Source organism: Alligator sinensis, unplaced genomic scaffold, assembly GCF_000455745.1.
Source record: "Alligator sinensis unplaced genomic scaffold, ASM45574v1 scaffold123_1, whole genome shotgun sequence".
Lineage (NCBI taxonomy): Eukaryota > Metazoa > Chordata > Crocodylia > Alligatoridae > Alligator > Alligator sinensis.
In genome coordinates this window covers 108,516-129,716 of record NW_005841985.1, presented here as the reverse complement: position 1 = coordinate 129,716, position 21,201 = coordinate 108,516, and the positions used below count along the sequence as shown (strand labels likewise).

Genomic DNA, 21,201 nt, shown 5'->3' with positions numbered 1-21,201 from the left:
CTGCTGAAAACAGAAGCATGCAGGATTGTTCTACCTGGTGGCAGCCTGGAGATTTATCTGTGCAATGCCTGTGTTCCTCCAGGCTGCTGCATCACCACTGCTGCCATCAGGTAGAACTGCCCTGCACACCTGTTCCCAAGAAGAGCATGCAGGGCTTGACCAGGAAGTCATGCAGCAAGAGAAGGCCATCCAGCTTCCATTCAGCTTAATCAGATAAATCTAATGGAAGCAGGAGCTCCTGCTTTTCCCACAGACCTTTCCCCAAGTCAGGATCTGTGCAAGGCACACAGAGCAGTTTCACCTGTTTGTGGTAGCACCAGCACCATGGCACCCTCGAAAAGATCTTGTAGCACCCTCAGTGGCATGGCATGATGCCCAGTTGAGGACTGTCCACTGATTTATCCAGTACAGATTTCCTCCCAATAAAATAAGCTGGCCTCTCTGCCTTTTTCAAATCCCTTCCATGACTGACTTCTGCAAAACTTATTTTCTTGTTCTATCCTTTAAATTTTTGCATAGCACTACTCAGACCTATGTCTCATCCTGTTACTGCACATTCCTGTGTGACCTCTATTCCCCCTCACCTCCTGGCTGGGATGATCTAGTTGGGGATGATTCTGCTTCGAGCATGGATTGGACCAGATAACCTCCTGAGGTCCCTTCGAATCCTAAATTTTTGTTTTTTTATGATTCTATGAATGGCAGTTGCCAGGGAGCCGAGCCAAGCCTGCTGCCAGCCATGCACATTGGATGAAACCTGCAGTCCAACCTAGTGCACCAGGTCTGTGGCTCTGCACTAGCTCTGGAGCCACACGGCAGGGCAGAGCCTAAGAATGACTCTGAAGCCATGTGCCAGGGCCAACCCAGCACACTACCCCAGACCCAACATGAAGTCCCACACTCAACACACTGGGTCCCATCTAGCATGTGGTTTCAAAGCCAGTGCACCAGATCTAGATCTGGTGTGCGGAGTCCAGCAACAGATCAACTCTGCACACTGGGCCAATCTGGTGTGTGGCTAGAAAGGGGAGTTCCACATAGATCTGGACTTTTGATAGGCGAGGGCATGGCAGGAGGCAGATTTGTAAGCCACAATGAGCCTCTGAGAAGCACAACATAAATACACTGAGTCTTATTCAGAAATGACTTTCAATGGCCTATTTGTGGATTGTTGATTCAAGATGTTACGCATGTGGACATGGTCCACTTTGAAGAACGCCTAATCTGTACATATACTACATGCATAGTACTGAGTATTTCTGCTCAGATGAAAAAATAAACTAAGTAGAATTAGTAAGGCAAGCATGCTTTATGATTAGTGCTACAAACATGTACATGCTTACCTTGATTATCACCACTTTCCATTGCGCCTGACTTCCAAGTACCTTTAAGAAAAAGGAAATTAACTATTAATAAAGCAAAAAAGAAAAACAAACAAACCCACTTCCTTGCTAAGGTAACTTACAATAAAGCAACTTACTTCTTCCAGAACCTGCAATTACTTCTTCATTGCCTCCTCTGTAACCACCTGGTTAAAAAATTTTCATAATTGCTTTATTTTAATGAGAGACGGTGCACTGGAAATAGTCATTTATTTACCCGTTTCACAAATTAAAGTCACAAAAAACCCACATATAAGGGGCAGCATAGAGGAGAATGCCTAACTATTGGCAGAGTGAAAGGAATAGAATACAAAGTAAGGGAAGGGATTAGGTAAGTAGGGTGAGTTAAACTATGGGAGACATGGAAGACAAGGACTACAAATGTGTGTTTATTATGCTAGGAAAGGGGGGAAAGATAGTGGGTGACATGATCAAAGAAATGGGCGTGGACAAAGATTTTGGAAGTACCATTTGGACTAGACCAAAGGAGGGAAAGAATAAAGTGATCAGCTAGAAAAACAGGTGCTTGTAACACCATATTTACTTGAATACATGGACGCCCCCCAATAATTAGATTATCTATATAAAAAAATTATAACTTTGTTATAATTTTCCAGATACAGAATTTAATTATTGTAGATGTGCCTTGAATTCATCCACCTCCCATTCCTACAGCAGAGAAAATAAATTCCAGGGGGGGGGGGGGGGCAAGGGGAATCCCATTCCTGAAGAAGAAAAAAAAAAGTCCGGGGGGGGGGGAGGGGTGACAGGTGAATCCCATTGCTCTCTGCCTCCCCACAACTTTCTCCCCTGGCAGCCCCTTCCCCTTCTCCATGCTGTCAGACCCTGCCCTCCCTGAGCACACAAAAATGAGGAACAAATTTGAAAACAATAACCCTGAAATTAAACGTGGCTGTAGCAAATTTTCCCGTAAACTTAGTTCATCCAGAACTGACACGTTACCTTTTTTTTTTTTTTTTTTAAAAACTATTGCAAGTTTTAGCACAGGTACTCTATAAATGCACTTCCGAAGCAGCACTTTGGCACCTACCATATTTACCCAAATGAAACATGACCCTGAATGTAAAATGAACCCTAATAATTAGATTCTACACATGGAAAATTTTTTCCATGTATGGAATCTAATTATTGAAGGATCATCTTAAATTCAGCTGGGCTAGAACAGCAGTGCCAGATCTGTGCCACTGCTACTAGAGGCCCAGGCTGCAGCCAGGCTCTGCACCCCAGGTTGCAGCAGGGATGGAGCCTGCTGGCCAGCAACAAAAGTAAGGAGTGCACAGAGGGGAAGGAAATGGGGAAAAACAGGACTGGGGGCTGCAAGGGCAGAGTAGCAGGGTGTACATGAGGCAGTGGGGCATGTTGGTGCCGACTCTTATTCAATGGGCACTATCATATGTCTTATTCAGATGGGCTGCACTAAGCTCTCCTTGTGGTTGGGCTTACTTGCCCAATGTAGGTCATGTGTTTTATAGTCATGATCTGTGTTGGCTGCATTTCAACTTCATGGTTGGTTTCCATTGCTGAGTGCATGCTGCTTTTGGCAGCAGTTTAATGGCAGAGAATGAATTTAGAGAGATTTTCTTTTATATCTTATGACAAGGGAGTTTCTTCCCTCATGACATTTGCTGGGGGAGGGGGTGTGCTCATTTTGTATTCAAGTAAATATATTAGTTTGTTATTCAGCCTTCATCATGCTTCCAGTTTGGCAGTCTGGACAATATTCCTTGTCTGACTGACCAAATCCCACTACTGCCACTGCTATTTCTGTTAGACATGGAACCTTTGGCCACTGCAGTAAGGCAAGATTCCCAGACGAGGCTGGATACAGATTAGAACATAATAGAGTTCTCTATACAGAGAATGTGCTGCCATTTTTTTATTTTTTTTTTTAAACAGAATACTCTTTCCTTCTTAAGAGCAACAGTATTCTAGACAGGTAGTCATCTGTCGCTGGATACAACACTAAATATGCAATAATATTTAATATTTTTAATTCCTTTGGCAATTAATTACGTAACAATATACTGATAATTATTAACATGTACATGTTAGGTGTTGGTATCCCTGAGAAGCTTAAGCTGGAATGGGGAAAAAAACTTTATAATTTTAAGCAAATTAAAATTTTGATGAAATACCTGGGTATCAGCCTTAGGGAAAAGAAAGAGGAACTTTTTAATGCTAATTGTTGGTCTAAAAAATAACAAAATCCCTCAAAGAACAGGTGGTGATGGAGAGTTTTGGGGTCACCAGAATAGCTGCCATTAAAATGAATGTACTCCCAAAACTTCTTGCTATTGCAACATTTAACTTATGTATAGCAGAGCATACTTCAAAGTTTTAGCAAGCTGTTCTCACAGACTTCATTTGGAATCATCATCATGAGGATGAACACCTATTATACAGGCCTTCTAAGATGGCAGGTCTTGCAGGCTCATCATGTCTTTGAACTAAGTTTTGTGCCAACATGCTGCATGAAACTTTGTTCAATGCTATAGACTGATATAGAACAAGACTGGCTTGAGAAAACAGGATCTCCCATAAATATACTGAGTGAGAGAAAGTCAGGCCGAAAAAGCCTTAAAAACTACCCCTTTATCCATACATCAAGATTCCTAGTTCAACATGCAAAGTTGCTTTCTCCTTGGCCTTTCCTATTAATCACTTTTTCTTCTTTTCTTAACAAAGTATTCCTACCTAAAACACATCAAACATGCAGCTCTGCTTGGGTCAGGACAGGTATTATATTGAATTAGCTAACAGACATGATAACATCTTCACTCATCTGCAGAATTTTTCATTTAAAGAAGCTGAAAAGCACTTTAAATCTTAAACCTCTTAAATCTCAGCACACTTAAACTAGGTATTATTACCACTTACAAAGAGGGAAATTGAGACATTCAATGACTTAATGATTTTTTCCAAGTTGTCATAGTGCATTAATACCAGAACTAGGAATATATTACAGCCACATTTCTGTACTCCCCTTCCTTTCTTAGAGAAAGAACTTTTACCTATACACAAATACAACTAAATACAATATATATGATTCAAAATTCTGACCTCTGACTCCAAATCCTCTATGTTCTTGATCACCTGAAGAACAAAAAGTCAAAATGTTACTTCTAAAGGAGCCTACTAATTTCACTTGTGGCAAACACACTACAGGTTTGCCATCCCCATGGAATCTTATAGTTGCTATAACTATGTACCAGAAAGAAGGATGCCAAGCGCTTTTGTCTATTTTTAAAATCCTATCTTAATCCCTTGTCTGTTATGTATCGGGAAACATTGATTTTAAAATCACTGCATTATGCATTCTAAAATAAATTATTGTAAGAAGTTTTACTGCTTGCAAAGGAAGAAAAGTAGGCTAAAACAATTAGCTGTTCATAAATTCTCTTCAGGCCCTCCTGACTGCAGAAGCTTCTATGACATAATTAAGAGAGGCCAAAAAGACTAATCTAGGATGCAAAAGAGCAAATTGTTAACTAGGGTGTAGGTTGTAGCCATGTTGATCTAAGGACATAGGCAGACAAGGTTCTTTGGGTGAATCTGATATCTTTTATTAGACCAACTTAAATAGTTGGAAAATATTTATTAAGCAAGCTTTCGGGTTCAAAAACCCTTCATCAGGCTAAGGAAGTTTCAGCAGTTGGTGTGTGCTCTTCCTGGATGGGTCTCTCTCCACTTTCATCCCCCTTCTCTCTCTTCCCCCGCCTCCCCAGGCTGTCTCACCCATTGATTCTTCAATCTACATTTTCACTGACTACCTGTCTTGTATGCATACCAGCCTAGCCGCTGGCTTCTTTACTTTCTGGATGGAATGAAAAGAGCACACACCAACTGCTGTAACTTCCTTAGCCTGGCGAACGGTTTTTGAACCCCAAAGCTTACTTAATAATTGTTTTCCAACTATTTAAGTTGGTCTAATAAAAGATAATTGTTAACTAGTAATTTATTCTCAGGCATACATCCTACAAGAACCCAGTTCAACCCAGCAAAGGTTCCTCGGGATTTAGGCTTACTTTAATCTCCAACATCAAAATATAACCAAAGACCTATGTAATTTTAAGAGTACTCTGAACACTACCATGTCTCTTGCCGAGATTGATAGACAGTACAGTGCTCATCCTAAAATTCCTACTGAACTGAGCCTGTTCCTATCCTATATTAAAAACTAGTTTTATTAAAAGCAGGAACACTCAAAACTCAATGTCCATCTTCAAAAATTTTTTTTCTACAAATTCTATACTCAACTTCATGTTTTGGGGGTGTTGGTTGTAGTCATACTGGGCTAAGGATATAAAACACCAACAGTCTCTTCCTATGCCTAAGAGCTTACAAAGAACAATTTTCTATTTAGTTGGTCTAATAAAAGATATCACATTTACCCAAATAACCTTGTCTGCCTATACTCAGCTTCAGTATATTATTGATGGCTTCCATTAAACGCCCTTCCAACACAGCCATAGAAAGACAATCTACTTCTTAATATCCACTACAGCTAGTTCTCTCATTCAGTTACTTTACAAGTTTTCCATTTCATATAAGCCCTCCCAAATACCAAGAGTCATCCAGAATTCAAACAATAAAGGACACTTCAAGGAAAAAGGGTAGGGAGTAGTGTCACTATTTAGGATGTTTTACTGCAATTGCCAATTAAAAAGTATAGGCTATGGCACATAAAGTTATGCACTGCCTGCTTTAAAAAAAAAAAAACACAACAAAAACATACACAAAATGGGTTACAGAAATACAAACTCTTATAGATCAAAATCAGACATCAATCAGACAATAAAAATTTACCTATAATGTTCAAAAAGATATATGGAAATTTCAACTGGCAGAGAAGGATTATAAACTGGAGGTCTCATATTACCTCTATGAAACATTCCTCTGGGGTTTGACTTCAGATTATTTCCTAAAAATACTAAAATCCATTAGTTTTTAATGCTTAAGACTCATTGAAGGATAATCATAAACTAATGGTTATCTGAACAGAATAGGATCAGATATCATTTGTTATATTTTTGCATTGTCTCAACCAGTAATACACACGCAGTAGTTAAAAAAGGCCTATTAATCAAAACTGGAAAATAACAGAGATGCAAACAGTGGGAGAAAAAATTGAACATATAAATAATTGGAAATGGTTTCCAAGTATTTTTGTAACAATCACAAGATCACAGCTACAAGAAAGCAGGTTACTTTTTGAAATAAAAACAACCAACCTAGTTAAGAGAGTTAGTGAAAATATCAATAAAACTAAAAACCATGGCTAGAAGAAACAACTTTTGAAATATATTCTTGGGAAGCTGGAAAAGAAAGTTGGGGAAGTCTGCCAGAGGCAGGACAGGGGCCAAGACAGTACTAAATGAGCATCGCTGAAAAAAATATGAAACTAACGGGTTAAAAAAAATGGAAAAAGTATGTTCAGTGTGTACTCTCATTATATGGATTCTCAATCAAATAATCAACAAGAAACCAGCAGACTGGCGGGAAAACAAGTTACATGACAAACAAAGGCCTCCCTCTAAAATTGGAATTGGCGACTTGCAACTTCTTGTATATTATGTCTGTTTTCCCGAGTCATTAACTTCATTTTGTGACCGTGAAAAATCTGGAGAAGAAATCTTTATCAGAAAGGCCTAAACAGAAAGGGGCAGTGAGCCTAGAAGTGGCCAACAAAAGTAGGGAGGAAAGGAACCTTGAAATGGTCACAATTTGCCTGCCCTAGGAAACATCAAGATGCATATATATATCAAAACTTGCTCCTAAAAAGTCTCCAGTGACGGAAACTCCAAAACATGATCATGTAATCTATTCTGGTACTTCACTACCCCACAGTTGGAAGCAAAAAAAAAATCCAGTGCCTAACCCAAATCTCTATTCCTGCAATTTAAACCTATTACTTCTTGTCCTATCCTCAGAGACAGGAAGAACGGTACATTACTTGAAGATTTCCATCTCCCCAGTCGTCTATTTTCTAGGCCAGAAAGCTCTCCAAACAATTCTAAGGATCTGAAAAAGGTCACACGATCTAGACCTCTAATCCTTTTCACTGCTCTTCTTCAAGACTCCAACTGGTCCATATCTTCCCTGGAAATGGTGCCCAAAATAAAACTCAATAAACCAGCTGATACCTTACCAGAAGCCGATTACAATGAAAGGATTTTTCATATCTTATATGCAGGATGGTGTTGGTTTTCCCTCACAACATGAGGGACTTCATAATGTCACATTATGACTTGACTGATTTGCTTTGAGACGCAGTATAAAACCTCATGATCCTTGTCTGCACGATAGCTGCCATACAGCCCCAATTTAAAATTCGTGCGGTAAATTTTTCCTACACAAAAAGTAGTAGGCTGTACTCGCCCTTTGACTGTATTTATTTCAAGACATTTCTCCAATTCTCCAGCCCTTCCCAGCTTGATAGCATCTGCAAATTTATTAAATTTTTAAACTTCCTGCAGGAAGCATCTTGAACAACGATCCGAACCAAAAAAAAAAAAAAAAAAAAAAAAACCATCAAGAAAAAGGAAGTTGTTTCTGATTAAATTAGTTTTGCAATGCTGTGGTTCACTGCCTGTTTACTGGACCATAAGGAGGGGTGACAGGAGGGAAACTTACCATTGAGGCATTGCCCCCTGGATAAGTGCGGGGCAGGGCGGGCAGCAACCAGGGATCTTTTGGCGGAGGCTGGGCTCAGAGAAAGCGCTGACAGCACTTCCCGGCATGTGGGTGGAGGTGGGGCGTTGAGCAGGGGCTGCGCTGGGCAGCTGGTGGCAGCATTGGGAGCAGAGTGGCAGTGAAATTTGGGGTGGATGCAGCATCCTCCCAGAGCTGCTGGCACCTGCTCCAAGCCCAGGCCCCGCTGAGAAGAGGCTTTCACAGCCCCAGCTGCGGGCCACTCAGCCCCACACAGATCTGAGAGGCTCACACCCCTAGGCCCTCCTGGGGTACAAGCAGCAGCAGGAGCCAACCCCCTCTCCCTTCCCCCGCCAGTACCTGCCCCCTCCTTCACCACAAGGACTACTGATCTACCCCCCCAAGTCCCTTCCCTCCCCCCTCCCCTGCCATCACACTGGATTTACCAGCTGGAGGCAGCTGTATTGGAAATCTGATCAGTATCACCCGATGTGCCCCCTTAAATATTGGCTATCGGTATCAGTCCCAAAAATCTAAGTGTGCACCCCTAATGAAGATATCAACCTCCAATCCATTGGAATACCTATCCTTCAGTTGGAAGGGCATAGCTGCTGCAGTTTATGACGTGCCCTTGAAAATACAGCATGACTGATTGTATTTTTTTTCAAACATATGTATACAAGGAGAGGCAATTAAACAGACAGAATAGTGGCATTCAACAGGAAATGCTAGGTTCATATAATAACGCTGTGAAATTTAATCGAAGTAATTTTAGTATCTGGACAAGACAGGTACTCTCCTCCCCTAATGCTTCTATTTTAATGAAGAATCACTGACTTTTAAGCTAATCCACTGGAACTGGCAAACTAGTGAGGACCACCTACACATTCAGCACTACTTGTGTGAAAGCTACTGTCAAGTTTAATAAAATGGCTGGTTACACCAAAATGGCAGAATGAACTATTCTTTAATCAGTATGAACAAACAGTGAACTGGCACAGCCACAAGACAAGCTAGGAATAGGCTATACTGAGACAGAGGCCAAAAACAAAAAACCAGATGTCAGCTACCAATCCGTAGCTCACTATGCTGCATCCTGCAAAAAGCCAAAAGTAGAAGGCAGTGCCATAACAAAACAGGTTAGCTCAGTGGCTCTCAACATTTTTAAACTCAAGGCACACAGAAAACCTTTTCAAAGATCAGTTCTAAGACTTCCAGTTTAAAGTGCATTTAAAAAAAAAAAGAAACATAAGGCAACTCCACATACGCAAGATTCCCATTCCTGGCTGTGTATGGCACACTCCTGCAGCTGAGAGCTAGGTCAGCTGATGGGGTTCCCAGTCACAGGGGCAGACCCTGCTACACATGCAAATTAAAGCTAGGCAGCAAACAGCTATAAAGTCAATATACATTTTCAAGGTTTAACTTTATAGCTAGTTGGACCACCTTTTAATGATATGATAGGTACTTTGCACAGGTAGCTGGTCTCAGTTAACTGTGCAATATCTGTAACACGTAGAGGGGGCCTTTGTGTTACATTTCTTGTGTGTTCAAGTTGGAAGATAAGCTAAGTAAATACAACTGTAGAATAAAGAAGGTTTAATGTTTTGAAGGAAAAAAGGAATTAATCCATTAGGTTAGAAACAAGTCAGTTGCAAACACCACTTTAAAATATCTGCAAAACTTTAATATAAATAAACAAACATCACCTGTAGGGCCTCCCAACATTCCCCTCCTAAGGCCAAAATGCGGTCCTCTTTCTTGTTGCTCATTTTCATTATCTACAGTAATATGTACAATATTATTAGAAAAGTATTTATTAAAAATAAAATAAAATATTCAGTCCTGAATTAGAAATTCCTATTCCTTACGCACTACAAAAAGCAGCAGCCTCACAGGTTTAAATTTTAGGAAGAATGTGCATGAATGTAAAGTCCCCCATTTTAAAAGTAAAATCTGTTCATTTACTTTGTTTTCATACTTTTGCACAGCTCAAACACCTGTTCATAACTTGAACCTTTATTACATTTTTAAAATCAACTGGGAAACTCCACCACAACAAAACTGTATTTTATATTCAGTTACTGCTAAGTGCCAGAAGTTCAACATTATCAAGCTTACATTGACTTGGACCAAATCCTCCACGGCCACCTCTGAAATCCCCTCGAGCACCTATAATACAGCATAATGGCAACTGTAAAATCTGAACAGAGTTCACTGCTTATCAGTTGCACTGTTTGCACATGCACATCTTGGTGCTTTCTACAAAGAGTAAAGAAACGTTATCAACCAATATTATTAAAAAGGGACACAAGCACAGTCAAGTGACTTATTCAAACAGATTTGAAGTAAAGAATTGAAAATGCTACCCCCTCCTCAGTAATGCTTCCAGTTCACAATGAAGATAAAGGAGAGAAGAAATTAAGACCTTGGAGTTATTTTCTTTCTTTCTCCAAGCTATTCAGATACAAACCCCAACCTTTAAAGCTATGAATTCTGGGAAAGATAATATGGTTAAATCAGAACATTGAGTCAAAAAGTCAGCTTTCTATACCCACATCCACTGGTATGAAACTAGAGGAAACCCAGCAGCCTGGGTACAGGGCTAAGATAGAAAAAAATGAAAGCTATTCTCATTCTACATAAACTCCTATGTACCTGGTCTTTCATTTTTGACTACCTTTTTTTAAGGACATAGACCAGAGTCACACAGTCAAAGAGTAGGGAAGAAACACTCATCATATTAAATAAAAAAATGTGTTGCTTTACTCTGGATCTAGAATGTGCTCCTAATACATTTACAAGGAGTTGCAGATCACCACTTATGTAACCATAAAGAAGAAGAAAATATTCTTTATTGCACCAAAATATTATGAATATTTCTTTTTTGTACAACTCAGAATGTTACCTTGTGAAACTGGTTTTTCAATGGTTATTCATGATTTTTAATTTTTCTATTTTATCAAAACAAAGAACACTAAGTCATGATGAGATTATGGGATGGATTTTCAAATGTACAAGAGGCATCTAATCATCCAATTCCAAATTAAAGCCAATGAAAATTCCCCTGGCCTGAAAGTCTCTCCCTTAAAATATTACTGCCAATTTGCTTGTGCCCTTACCTCCTCTTCTTGAAAATCCTCTGCTTCTGGAGTGGGCATCTTCAGTACGTTCTTCTAAAAAACAAAAACAAAAAACAAACAAAAACAAAAAAAGCATTCAAGTGGAAGTTTAAGAAATAAAAGATCTCAGAACTGTGTCTTATTTTGCAAAGACCAAGTCTCAACTTTAACAGATTTTACTGCCCACAAGTTAAATACATACCTTACCTTTCTTCATTCTGCTTTTTAAAAGAAGATTTGTCCAGAGTTATGACTGCACAGGGCAGGGACACAGCCTAATCTTCAACTGACTCACCCTCCCTTTCAACTAAAGTTGAATCCCTAGCTGCTGAAGACTGGCTTTCATGGGTGATTTTGAAAAGAGCTAAAGAATCTGAACTAAAGAACTGAGAGAGGCAGTGAAACAGACCAGGAGCAGGTGACAGAGAGCAAAACTGCCTTAAGAAAGGTTAGCTTGATTAGTGAAACATCAAGACTGATCTGGGACAGACTAATCATTAACACCTGTAAAGTGAAGAACAACGAGCCAGTTGTCACAACCCAAGGGTGTGATTTGATATGTATGCGCTTTGGCACTGCTAAATTATTTCCCGCCACTCGGAGCTTTCTTTGCAGGGTGCATTTCTCAGTTGCAGAGAGAGATGCACAGTGCAAAGGAGTTCCCGCCATTTGCATGCAAATTTGTGTCCCACTATTGGCCAGTTCTAAATTATTCCCACGTGGCGGCTAGTGATTGGCTTGCTAGCCGTATAAGAGGCTTGAGTGGTTCCCGCCCAAGCTGGAGAACTCCGAGGAGAACCCCGCAAGGGAGGACTCCACAACCATCTGGAAGAGGAGGACTTCACATCTTGTGAAGAACTCTAAGCGCTGCGGAGCCTATCGAACCCAACGTATACCTCGAGAAGGCTATAGGGGTTTGATCAACCTCTGGCCTCTCCCCGTCGCCGCATGATCCCTCAACGTACCCTTCCCCACGCACAAGTTCCACGGAGCCTAGCAAACTTCATGTGAGTGTATCCAGAGCTCTTCTCCGAGTTGTTTTCTTCGGTTGACACGACGGGCTCGTGTGTTTAGAGCCTTCAACCAGATTGGGCTAGAGGTTCACATGGAAGGAACTCTTGTCCGCCTCTCTTCTTTTCTGTCTGTAACCGCAACTCAAGCAAGTTTTCCTGCCTGCACCGCGACCATCTTCGGTGTAAGTAAAATAATCTTTAATCAACCGCTACGCATCCGTGCCTAATTCTAGCCCGCTGGCCTGCATTCCCCGACCCGCGTGCCAGGGCTGCTGGCCACAGCCCACCGCGCGCCCCCGAGAACCTCGGACCACTCCCGGCCCGCACACCAGTAAGTCAACTGACTCCCTAAGCTGCCTGAACAACACCAGCACAGCTCCTGCATTGAGGTAGGAATCAGGGAGCAGGGCGCTTCCAACCCCAGGCAGAAAATCAACTTCCTCACTTACTATATGCACCCCAATTTTGAGGGGCTGATTTTTGAGTAAGTGTGTATGTTGTATGTAGGAAAATACTAGTAGTAACCTTATTTCCCAATACACACATTTGCCACTGCATAGGAATCAATTGCCAATCACTTGAGTCCACAATTAATATCACATTATCAGGAGGAACGTATACCTCGTGCAAACTGCATTTAAACTATTGCACACAGCATCTCAAATGCCAATTAATGTTTTATTTTTTATATATTTTACAAATTAGTTAAGTGGTGGAATGGACTGAGATTAGGTTTGAGGGGTGTAATCACTGTTCCAGAACAAAATGCTTGAATAATATTACCATTAGAAAACCTCACTGAAGCAACCTATATCAAGACAGATCAAATTACTCAGCATAATAAATCGCTTTTAGAGACAGAACAATTAAATGTCTTAAAGATTAAAATACATTGATTCTTCTTGAAATAAATAGTTTAAATTAGCTACCCTTTATTATATTATGGTTACATTTGGGTTTAAAATATTCTGGAATACAGATTCAAGATTGACTTAAAAATTAAGCATCTTGATATTATCTATAATTACTAAGGGGTTTCGCTCCTTATGCAAGAATAAGAAAGGGCAGCAAGACAGAACGTTATAATTGGACCTTTTAGAAGGTCCACTTTTCTTTTTAGAACTAATTTCTTTCTTCTCATGAAAGATACAGACTGCACTTGTCTTCCTAACAAACCGAAAAGCAGGTGGAAACTCTTCGAAGTCTCATCATTTCAAAGCCTACTTCATTTTAGTAACAAATATGAATGTAACACTACCATCTTTCCACTATTAGGTGGAAAAGTCATCAAAATACCAAAGAGAACAGCCCCAGAAAGAATACATAACGAGTTCCCCATCCTAATCCTTGTCCTTCCCATGCAGGGCTAGGGCACTTTACAGCAAGGGAAGGACAGAAGTATTAACTGCCACTGCTTTTCCCCTAGCCCCTGCCACCTAATTTTCTGACCTGCGGGGAGCTCCACAGGCCAGAAGCCATGGCTCCACGGTACAGATTTGGACCACGGGCTGGGTGTTGACCCATCCCTAATGCAAGAGGTTTGCTCTAATAACCACAAGTACAGGACAAATTCTTGCCCTGTTCCATCTATTGTGGGTTAGGAAGAAACAGAAAGGTAGTTATGCTCTTGAACAACACTTCATAACATTCTGACCCATGAAAGGAGAGAACAAGAGAAAGTTGCTGCTGTATTTGGACAAGATGGACAGCAATAGATGAAAGCCTCTAAAGACACTGCTAAAGAAAGAGTTGCCCCAAATGTTAAAAGGGCATGGTTAATGCAAGCTACTTAATTATTCATAGGAATAGCCCAAGTGTCTGGAAGAAAGTTCAGGAACCAGAAAGTGAACAGACTTACCTTGCTAAATAACGTGTTACTGTTACAGCAGAAAATTATTCTGTATTAATTCAAAAGAGGGTACACTATAACTGCCGGCACTAAGATGACTGAGTTACAATCTTCCCCAGGTAGATTTAAGAGTTAGATACATTCCCCAGGTAGATTTAAGAGTTAGATACATTCTGCATTCTGTTAATAAGCATTAGCTTAAATTTCACCTTAATTTTTCCTTCCAAGAAGAATGAAAACATGATTCTGCTATAAGGTTATAACTTATTCCAATGAAGAATAGGGAATTTTCTCAAAGTTTACTACTCACCTACAGGTCTCAGAGAAGACTATATTAATCTTTCCATAATACCAGTTTAAGATGTAGGCATGAAACTGCATTTATTGTAAACAAAAGGACATCTTAAGCAAAGAGGGAATGGTTAAATACTGTCTACATGCAAGCTTCTCAAATGCTTTAGGAGGGAATAATAATACAATTTCTCATTTGAATTACAATCTACACTGTATAAGACTGTTAACTACTGGCCCTGCAAAATACTCAGTATCTGATACTTACGTCTCTCACTAACAACACACAAAATCTAAACCCACCTGCCAGGACACTTGAAAGACATTTGACTGACCACTTGTCTCATGACAAAGCACATCTCTAAAAAACATTTGCCAAGAAAAGGCTAGATACCAAACTTGCATGTCTCAAATAGAGTTGTTTCTTTCTTCAAGTTTATTTTCTAGTGTAATTGGAGGTAACAAAAGCAAGCTACATCAGAAGAACCAACATAATGATTTCCACAAATACACACCCACACATTTCAGAAGTCAAAGGAAATGATTATGAAGTAGTCCAATTAGCTGGGTAGCAACAGGCCACAGAACTTTGCCTGGTATCAGAAACATCTAATCCAAATCCAGTACAAATAATATTAGCCAATAGCTCAATAGCTGATGTTTCAAGTAATACTGAACATATTACCCTCCCACATCCCTAGCCAACTATGCCATGTTATAGTATAGGTACAAGATTGAAGGAGAAAAATAAGAATGAAAGATATTCTGAAGCATGCTGTATCATTTCTACTGCTCTACTGTGGAAAATGTTATTGATGCTCAGTTATCAAACCTTGCAACACCTTCAAACACTATTTATTTTAGAAATAGCCACTGTTGAAAGAAAACTCTTACAGGAATAGTAGAGAAGAACTGGTAGACTAATCAACTGATGAAGTAGGAAACAAACTGTAGTTATTTCAAATAAAGTTGGATCCCAGTCAAGTACACCATATCTCAAGGTTTGAAAAATTAAGATAAGGGGCATATTGTTATGCAGGGATGCTACTGCAATTCCAAGTTATAAGAAAAGCCAGGATGCAGTGGGAACGACCTAAACAGGACTCTAGCCACAAGAAATGAGAGGTCAGCTCTTCTAATGGGACAGGATACCGACTTTCAGGCTGGAACAGTTCCTTTATTTTTGTCACTGGTTTAAAGGAAGAACCCTATCAAGACTTGTAAATATATCCTCCTCCTTCCAGGCAACATTAAATCCCTAAAAACCTAAATGGTCTCACAGCAAATAATTACAAGGCCGAGCTGATGAAAAACCTGAACACTCATTGAAACCCTGCAAAAGGGAAGCTATCAATATCACTACATCTTTTGTTGATTCTGAAATTCTGCATAACACCCAAGGGGAAGATACCTATTAAAATGGAGTACCCAAATATAAATAGGAGAATTTAAGAGATTTAAAAGACCTTGTGCAAATATCTGCTGATAAAAAAAGCAAACTTAATATCAACATCTAATTTCAGGACTAACATCAAGCCATTTTATGTCTACATTAACAATGATCACTTGTATTAAAATTATGGAAGTAAAGAACATGTTTCTTAATTTAATAAAATCCAACACCTTGCAAAGTAGATCCAAAATGAATATCCAAGACAGGAAAAATTTAGCAGTAAGCACTAAAGACATCGCAGATACTAAAAGAGTTCTTTGTAACGAGTTTACAAATGCTGAATAGAAAGTTTACCTCTGTTTCCAAAACTCCTTCCACTACCAAATCCACCTTCTCTGGGAGTATTTTCTGTATTGGGATTCTCACTGGCATCTACAAAAAAAAACAAAAAACAAAAAAAAAAACCATATAATGACTTGTAAGGACAAGTTCTGATCAAGCATTTTACTCACCATAAAAGAGCATGCCACAAGGAAGGGAGTGTGTAATGTGAGAGCTTCTTTGGAAGAATGGCTAAATTGGCTTTCATACTTAAGTTTTTCACACTGCCACTCAATTCTAGATCTTTAAAAAAAATAAAAGGGCTAAAAAGTCAGAAAGGTATAAGCTACCATTGAGACTGTCATTTTATTGAGGTACAGTGTACTTTAATTGCATGGCCTCCAGACTAAAATAACCCCAAAGGGAATAGGTACTATTTTGTACCATTTCATTCAGCAACTGTTCCATATCACACATGAATGCTCTACAGAGCATGACAAGGGCCACGTAAGTCCTCCAAGCATAATCACAATACAATGTTCTGCCTTCCCCCTCAGCCCCTCATTCCAACGCTGAGCAGGGGAGGTTATCAGCAAGTACTCTCCTGTGCTCTCCACCACCACCCTCAAGATCCCAGGAGTGCTCAATGATCGTCTGTTCCATTATCCAAGACTAATCCCAATCCTTCCCCACTGCTGTGTGTATGCCAAGTGCAGCAATTGAGGCAGTTTATGCATTTAACAGAGACTAAAAATGGAGCTGATTACAATCAAGCCAATCAGTAAAAAATTGGGTACGGTACTGGTATGCACTTCAGCAAGCTATACGGTATTTTGTACGTGTACTGTACAAACAGTATAGTTTTTATAAAGGAGATCTTGGACCTATAGACTTTGCAGCTGAATGCCTTTGCAGGGGTACTCAACCTTCAGCCTATGAGCCAAATACGGCCCATGGAGCCAAGGCAGCCAGCCGATGGGGCTCTCTATGGTCCGAAAACGTGGTAGCTATTAATTATGGGCCCGCCCCCCTGCCAAATGCCCAAACCCCAAGCTCCACCCAACCAGCTGAAGCCAGGCTACAACCTCTTTACCTTGCAGGGTCAGGTCTCCCCCCCTACCCTACAGGGCTGAGTTGGGGCCAGGCCATTTCTCTACCTGCCATAGGGCCAAACCATTCCTCCCACACCTATACCAGCAGGACTAGGTTGCCCTTCCACACAACCAGAAGATGCCTGCCACATGCGCCCTGGGTGCTAGATCACGACCACCAGACAAATCTGGCCCATGCATGGACTGGGCACTGCTCTGAGAAAAAAAAGAGGCTGGGCACCATGCCTTATTGTATGTAAGTTGCACAACAACATTATGGAAGGCTTTGACTCATGACCACTCCCAATACATTTATCTTCGTCATGTTCTACTTGCAGCACTATGTACCCTACATTAGTAATAATCGTTTATAGTTGTGTACCACCCTGCTGGGCAGAATAGATCGTTAAAGTTTAAACAAAACCCAATAGAAAAGGTGGGGCGTGGGGGGAGAAGAGAATAAAATTAACCACCTCTGCTTCCAAAATTCCTTCCACTAGTAAACCCTCTCATTCTGGGCTGACATCCTCGGTTAGGCTCCTCGTTGACATCTGCAAGTTTGGAAGAAAAAAAAAAAAATCAATTTATTTTTTCATTTTGAACAGGTGTCAATACTTTTACCCACCACACCAAAATATACCACATATGGCACATTCCTTTCCTATTCAAGTTTTTCTTACTTTCACCCAAATCCAGAGTAAAGGACAAAAGTTTTGAAGCAAAACATTTATTTGTCAAGTAGCAGAGCTCTTCTAGCATGCTTCCAAAGATTCTAGTATCCATATAACAAATCACTTCATTTTTACCCCAGAACTATTTTGTATTGAATTTACAGCTTAGTGATTACCTGTATCACCTTGCATACAAAATTCATATCCCATTTTAAAGACAGAAAATGTGGCAGTACATGAAAGTTTGTATGTACACAATTTAGAGTTAATCCAGTGTTTTAGCTTTAAAAAAAAAAGCAAGCCTCAGGTTCATGACTGGTTTTGAAATAACGTGCCTGCAACTCAAAGAATGCAATTTGATCAGTACTGTTAGAGATTCAGGATCTGTGTATGTTTGCAAAACCCAAAATACTTAAAATTGATTCTCTTGGTGTTCCATTAAAAGCTGTTGCCATATTCGAGTAAATCATCAAAACAGAAGCATGAAACAAAAGGACAGAGTCATGATTAAGTATTCTGTAAATTGCCAAGCACCATGGATTACCTTAAACAACTTCAAAACCATGTTTCAAGCATATAACACATTTCAGAAGTTAAGCACAAAGTGTTTGGAGCACAAGCAGATAAACTGCCGAGCCTGCATGCCAAATCAATGAAGCAGAAAAGGAGTACGTCCATACTGAAGGGTGACAAAACTTGTAGGAAAGTATCTGTTGCTGAGGGGATGGGGGAGGAAGAGAGGGGACCATATTCAAGTTTATAATGCATTTGATGGAAATAGCCAGTCAAAGTGCTGCAAGCACGGGGGAGTGCCGCCATGATTCTGAAGCCACGCCAAGGACCGGACAGAGGGTAGGGCAGCTGATAGCCTCGGTTCCCCCACCCCACTCTGTGCAAGCAGGACTGAGGACTGGATTCCCCACCCCACTCCCTGTAAGAGGCAGAACAGCAGTAGCATGGGGCATTAGGTGGCGGCACTCCATCCCAATCCCGTCCCATCCCCCGTCACTCTCGACAGGCAATTGGCTAGTTAACTATAAAAACCTCAAACAGGACCCTAACCATCCTTGAACACAAATATGTAACCAAATTAATTCTCTGCCAGTTCTAAGAACTGTGTATTCTCTGAATGCCAGAACATTATACATGATCTCCAACATGTAGAAACAAAGGGAACTCCAGGAGACCTCTCTCTAACTGCAGTACCCTCACTGAAAAGCTACCAGGTTTCAAAGAAGCCACGAACAAGCCACTTTTTCTTTAAATGACAAGATAAACTACCTTTAAAATGCCATGTTTTCAACCATGGATGACACTAGCATCCCATACCATGAAGGCATCAAAGCATGCCTAAAATACAAACAACATTCATAGATGCTAGGGTCGGAAGGGACCTCAATAGATCATCGAGTCCGACCCCCTGCATAGGCAGGGAAGAGTGCTGGGTTCAGATGACCCCAGCTAGATGCCTAACCATTCAGATTCAACACAGCCATGGCTGATTATCCCCAAGCCCATTACAGGCCCCAAAGTGCTTCCCCCATGTAAATATATCAGTAGCAACTTGCAGACATTGCTGTTGTGTAAAAACCATGAATTCCTCCTCTTCTATTATCTCTTAGCACCAACCTGCTGTGGTAGACACTGAAGTTCCACAAATACAGAAGAAATGAACATTCTGTCCATAAAATACACAAAAGTCTACTGATGTGTGCACGGTACAAGTGTGACAACAAAATAATAGAAAATTAGGGTTGGGACCTCAGGAGGTCATCTAGTTCAACCCTCTGCTCCAGGGTGGATTGATTTAAAAATCATGATTTAAAATCACCGAGAAAACCAAGTTTCCCACTGATACTTCACATATCCTTAAACAATGGCGCAAATTGGATCACTAAAACATGTTAATTTACAACTCAAAACAGCATTTTACAACATCTGCCCTTAAACTTTTTTTTTTAAGTTTCAAATTTTATTGACTCTAACAGACGTCATCACAACACGAAACGTACGCTGTCCTTAAAACTTCTACAACTAGATCTCCCCATTCCCACTGTCATTTTTATTCAGAGACTGAAACAGAAATACGAGTTTTCCTGCTTTTTCAACTCTCAGTCGATTTCTTAGCTTTGAGTGAATAATACCAAATGATGAAAATATTATCTCTGTGCCTGCAGAGGAAACGACTGCTGTGAAAAGTTGGCTTAGCAACTGAAGGAACTTTGTTTCAAGGTGCCTGGCTAATGATTTCCACCAATTCAGGGGACTGACTTTGTTCAAAATATCATCAGTAAACATGTACTGTTTAAATAGTTCCCCTCCAGCCCCGAAATTTATGATGACTGACATAACTGAGGAGTGATTTTGAGATGCTCAGGCCATGGCAGCATCATCTTCTTCAAAAGTTAGGCATCTACCTAGGCAGCTGAAGCAAAATGGTTGTTATGGATGTATTTTGCAACTTCAACAACATTTTTTTATTCCTAGAAAAGTATTTAGGTCTTTGGCTAAAAGACAGATTGAATGGGCACTGCAGGCATGTTATTAAGGAGCATCCTTCTTTGTCTTCTTCTAAGTATCTTCTCATCTTTGCCACGTTTGTAGCAGTCTGCGACAAAACCGTGCACGTGACAGTTGAAATTTTGCTCACAGTTTATTACAACTTTCACTGCCACTTTTAAATATTCTGCTGTATGGGCACTTCCTGATGCATCGATTGTTTCTGACAGATATGCAACCCCATCTTCTGATGTCATGCAGGCACATATTACTGGATCATTGTGTACATTCCTCCACCCATCAAGGCTTAAACTGGCAAATTTCCCCTCAGTATTTCTTATACACTGTTCAAGTTCCTTCTCATACACTATCTAGCAACCTTCCACCAATGTCTGCCCTACCAGGTGGGGTGTAGCCTGGTCGTAAGGACTCAACCATGTCAATGAAGTGTTTATTGTTAACAATGCGAAATGGAGAATTTGGAGCATAAATGAACCGAGCAATCTTTTCATCTATGGTGTCTTGTTGGTATTTGCTGGTCCTTACTACAAACCCATCCATGGTGTTGGTTTTATAGGATGATTGAAATCTTTTGCTTGCTACTGATACTTTGTTGTCTGAAGCACGTTCAGTTGCAGCACTGCTGCTAAAGTACCAACGGATGACTCTGAAGTTGTTGCAGATACAGTCAAAGTCCCTTCTACTTAAATGGGATCCTGAAGAAAAAAAAAAAAAAAAAAAGATTTTTGAATAGTCATTCCTCTCAGTTCTTCTCACTCTATTATTCATTTAATCATTTACATTCTTTTCAGCAAGGATGCAGATCCGATTCCAAATTACCAAAAAAGCTAAGACTGACTGCACTTAGGATGCGCTTAATTTTGGACTAAGACCCAC

At 40.2% G+C, this 21,201-nt stretch overlaps 1 protein-coding gene across 8 annotated transcripts in view; it reads right to left on the bottom strand.

The window, feature by feature from the left end:
• The window catches only part of DDX4 (DEAD-box helicase 4), a 96,004-nt gene that overhangs the window by 22,056 nt on the left and 52,747 nt on the right, over window positions 1–21,201 (bottom strand). For 5 of the 8 annotated variants that reach the window (XM_025201145.1, XM_025201148.1, XM_025201147.1 and 2 more), the window contains 8 exons: window positions 17,608–17,685; window positions 16,077–16,154; window positions 11,177–11,230; window positions 10,176–10,226; window positions 9,764–9,835; window positions 4,464–4,496; window positions 1,466–1,528; window positions 1,344–1,385 (listed from right to left, as the gene is read on the bottom strand). In XM_025201145.1, coding sequence (XP_025056930.1) covers window positions 1,344–1,385; window positions 1,466–1,528; window positions 4,464–4,496; window positions 9,764–9,835; window positions 10,176–10,226; window positions 11,177–11,230; window positions 16,077–16,154; window positions 17,608–17,685 — 471 coding nt within the window. The remainder of the gene's footprint in view (window positions 1–1,343; window positions 1,386–1,465; window positions 1,529–4,463; window positions 4,497–9,763; window positions 9,836–10,175; window positions 10,227–11,176; window positions 11,231–16,076; window positions 16,155–17,607; window positions 17,686–21,201) is intronic. The other 3 variants (XM_025201146.1, XM_025201149.1, XM_025201150.1) reach the window with 3 other exon arrangements.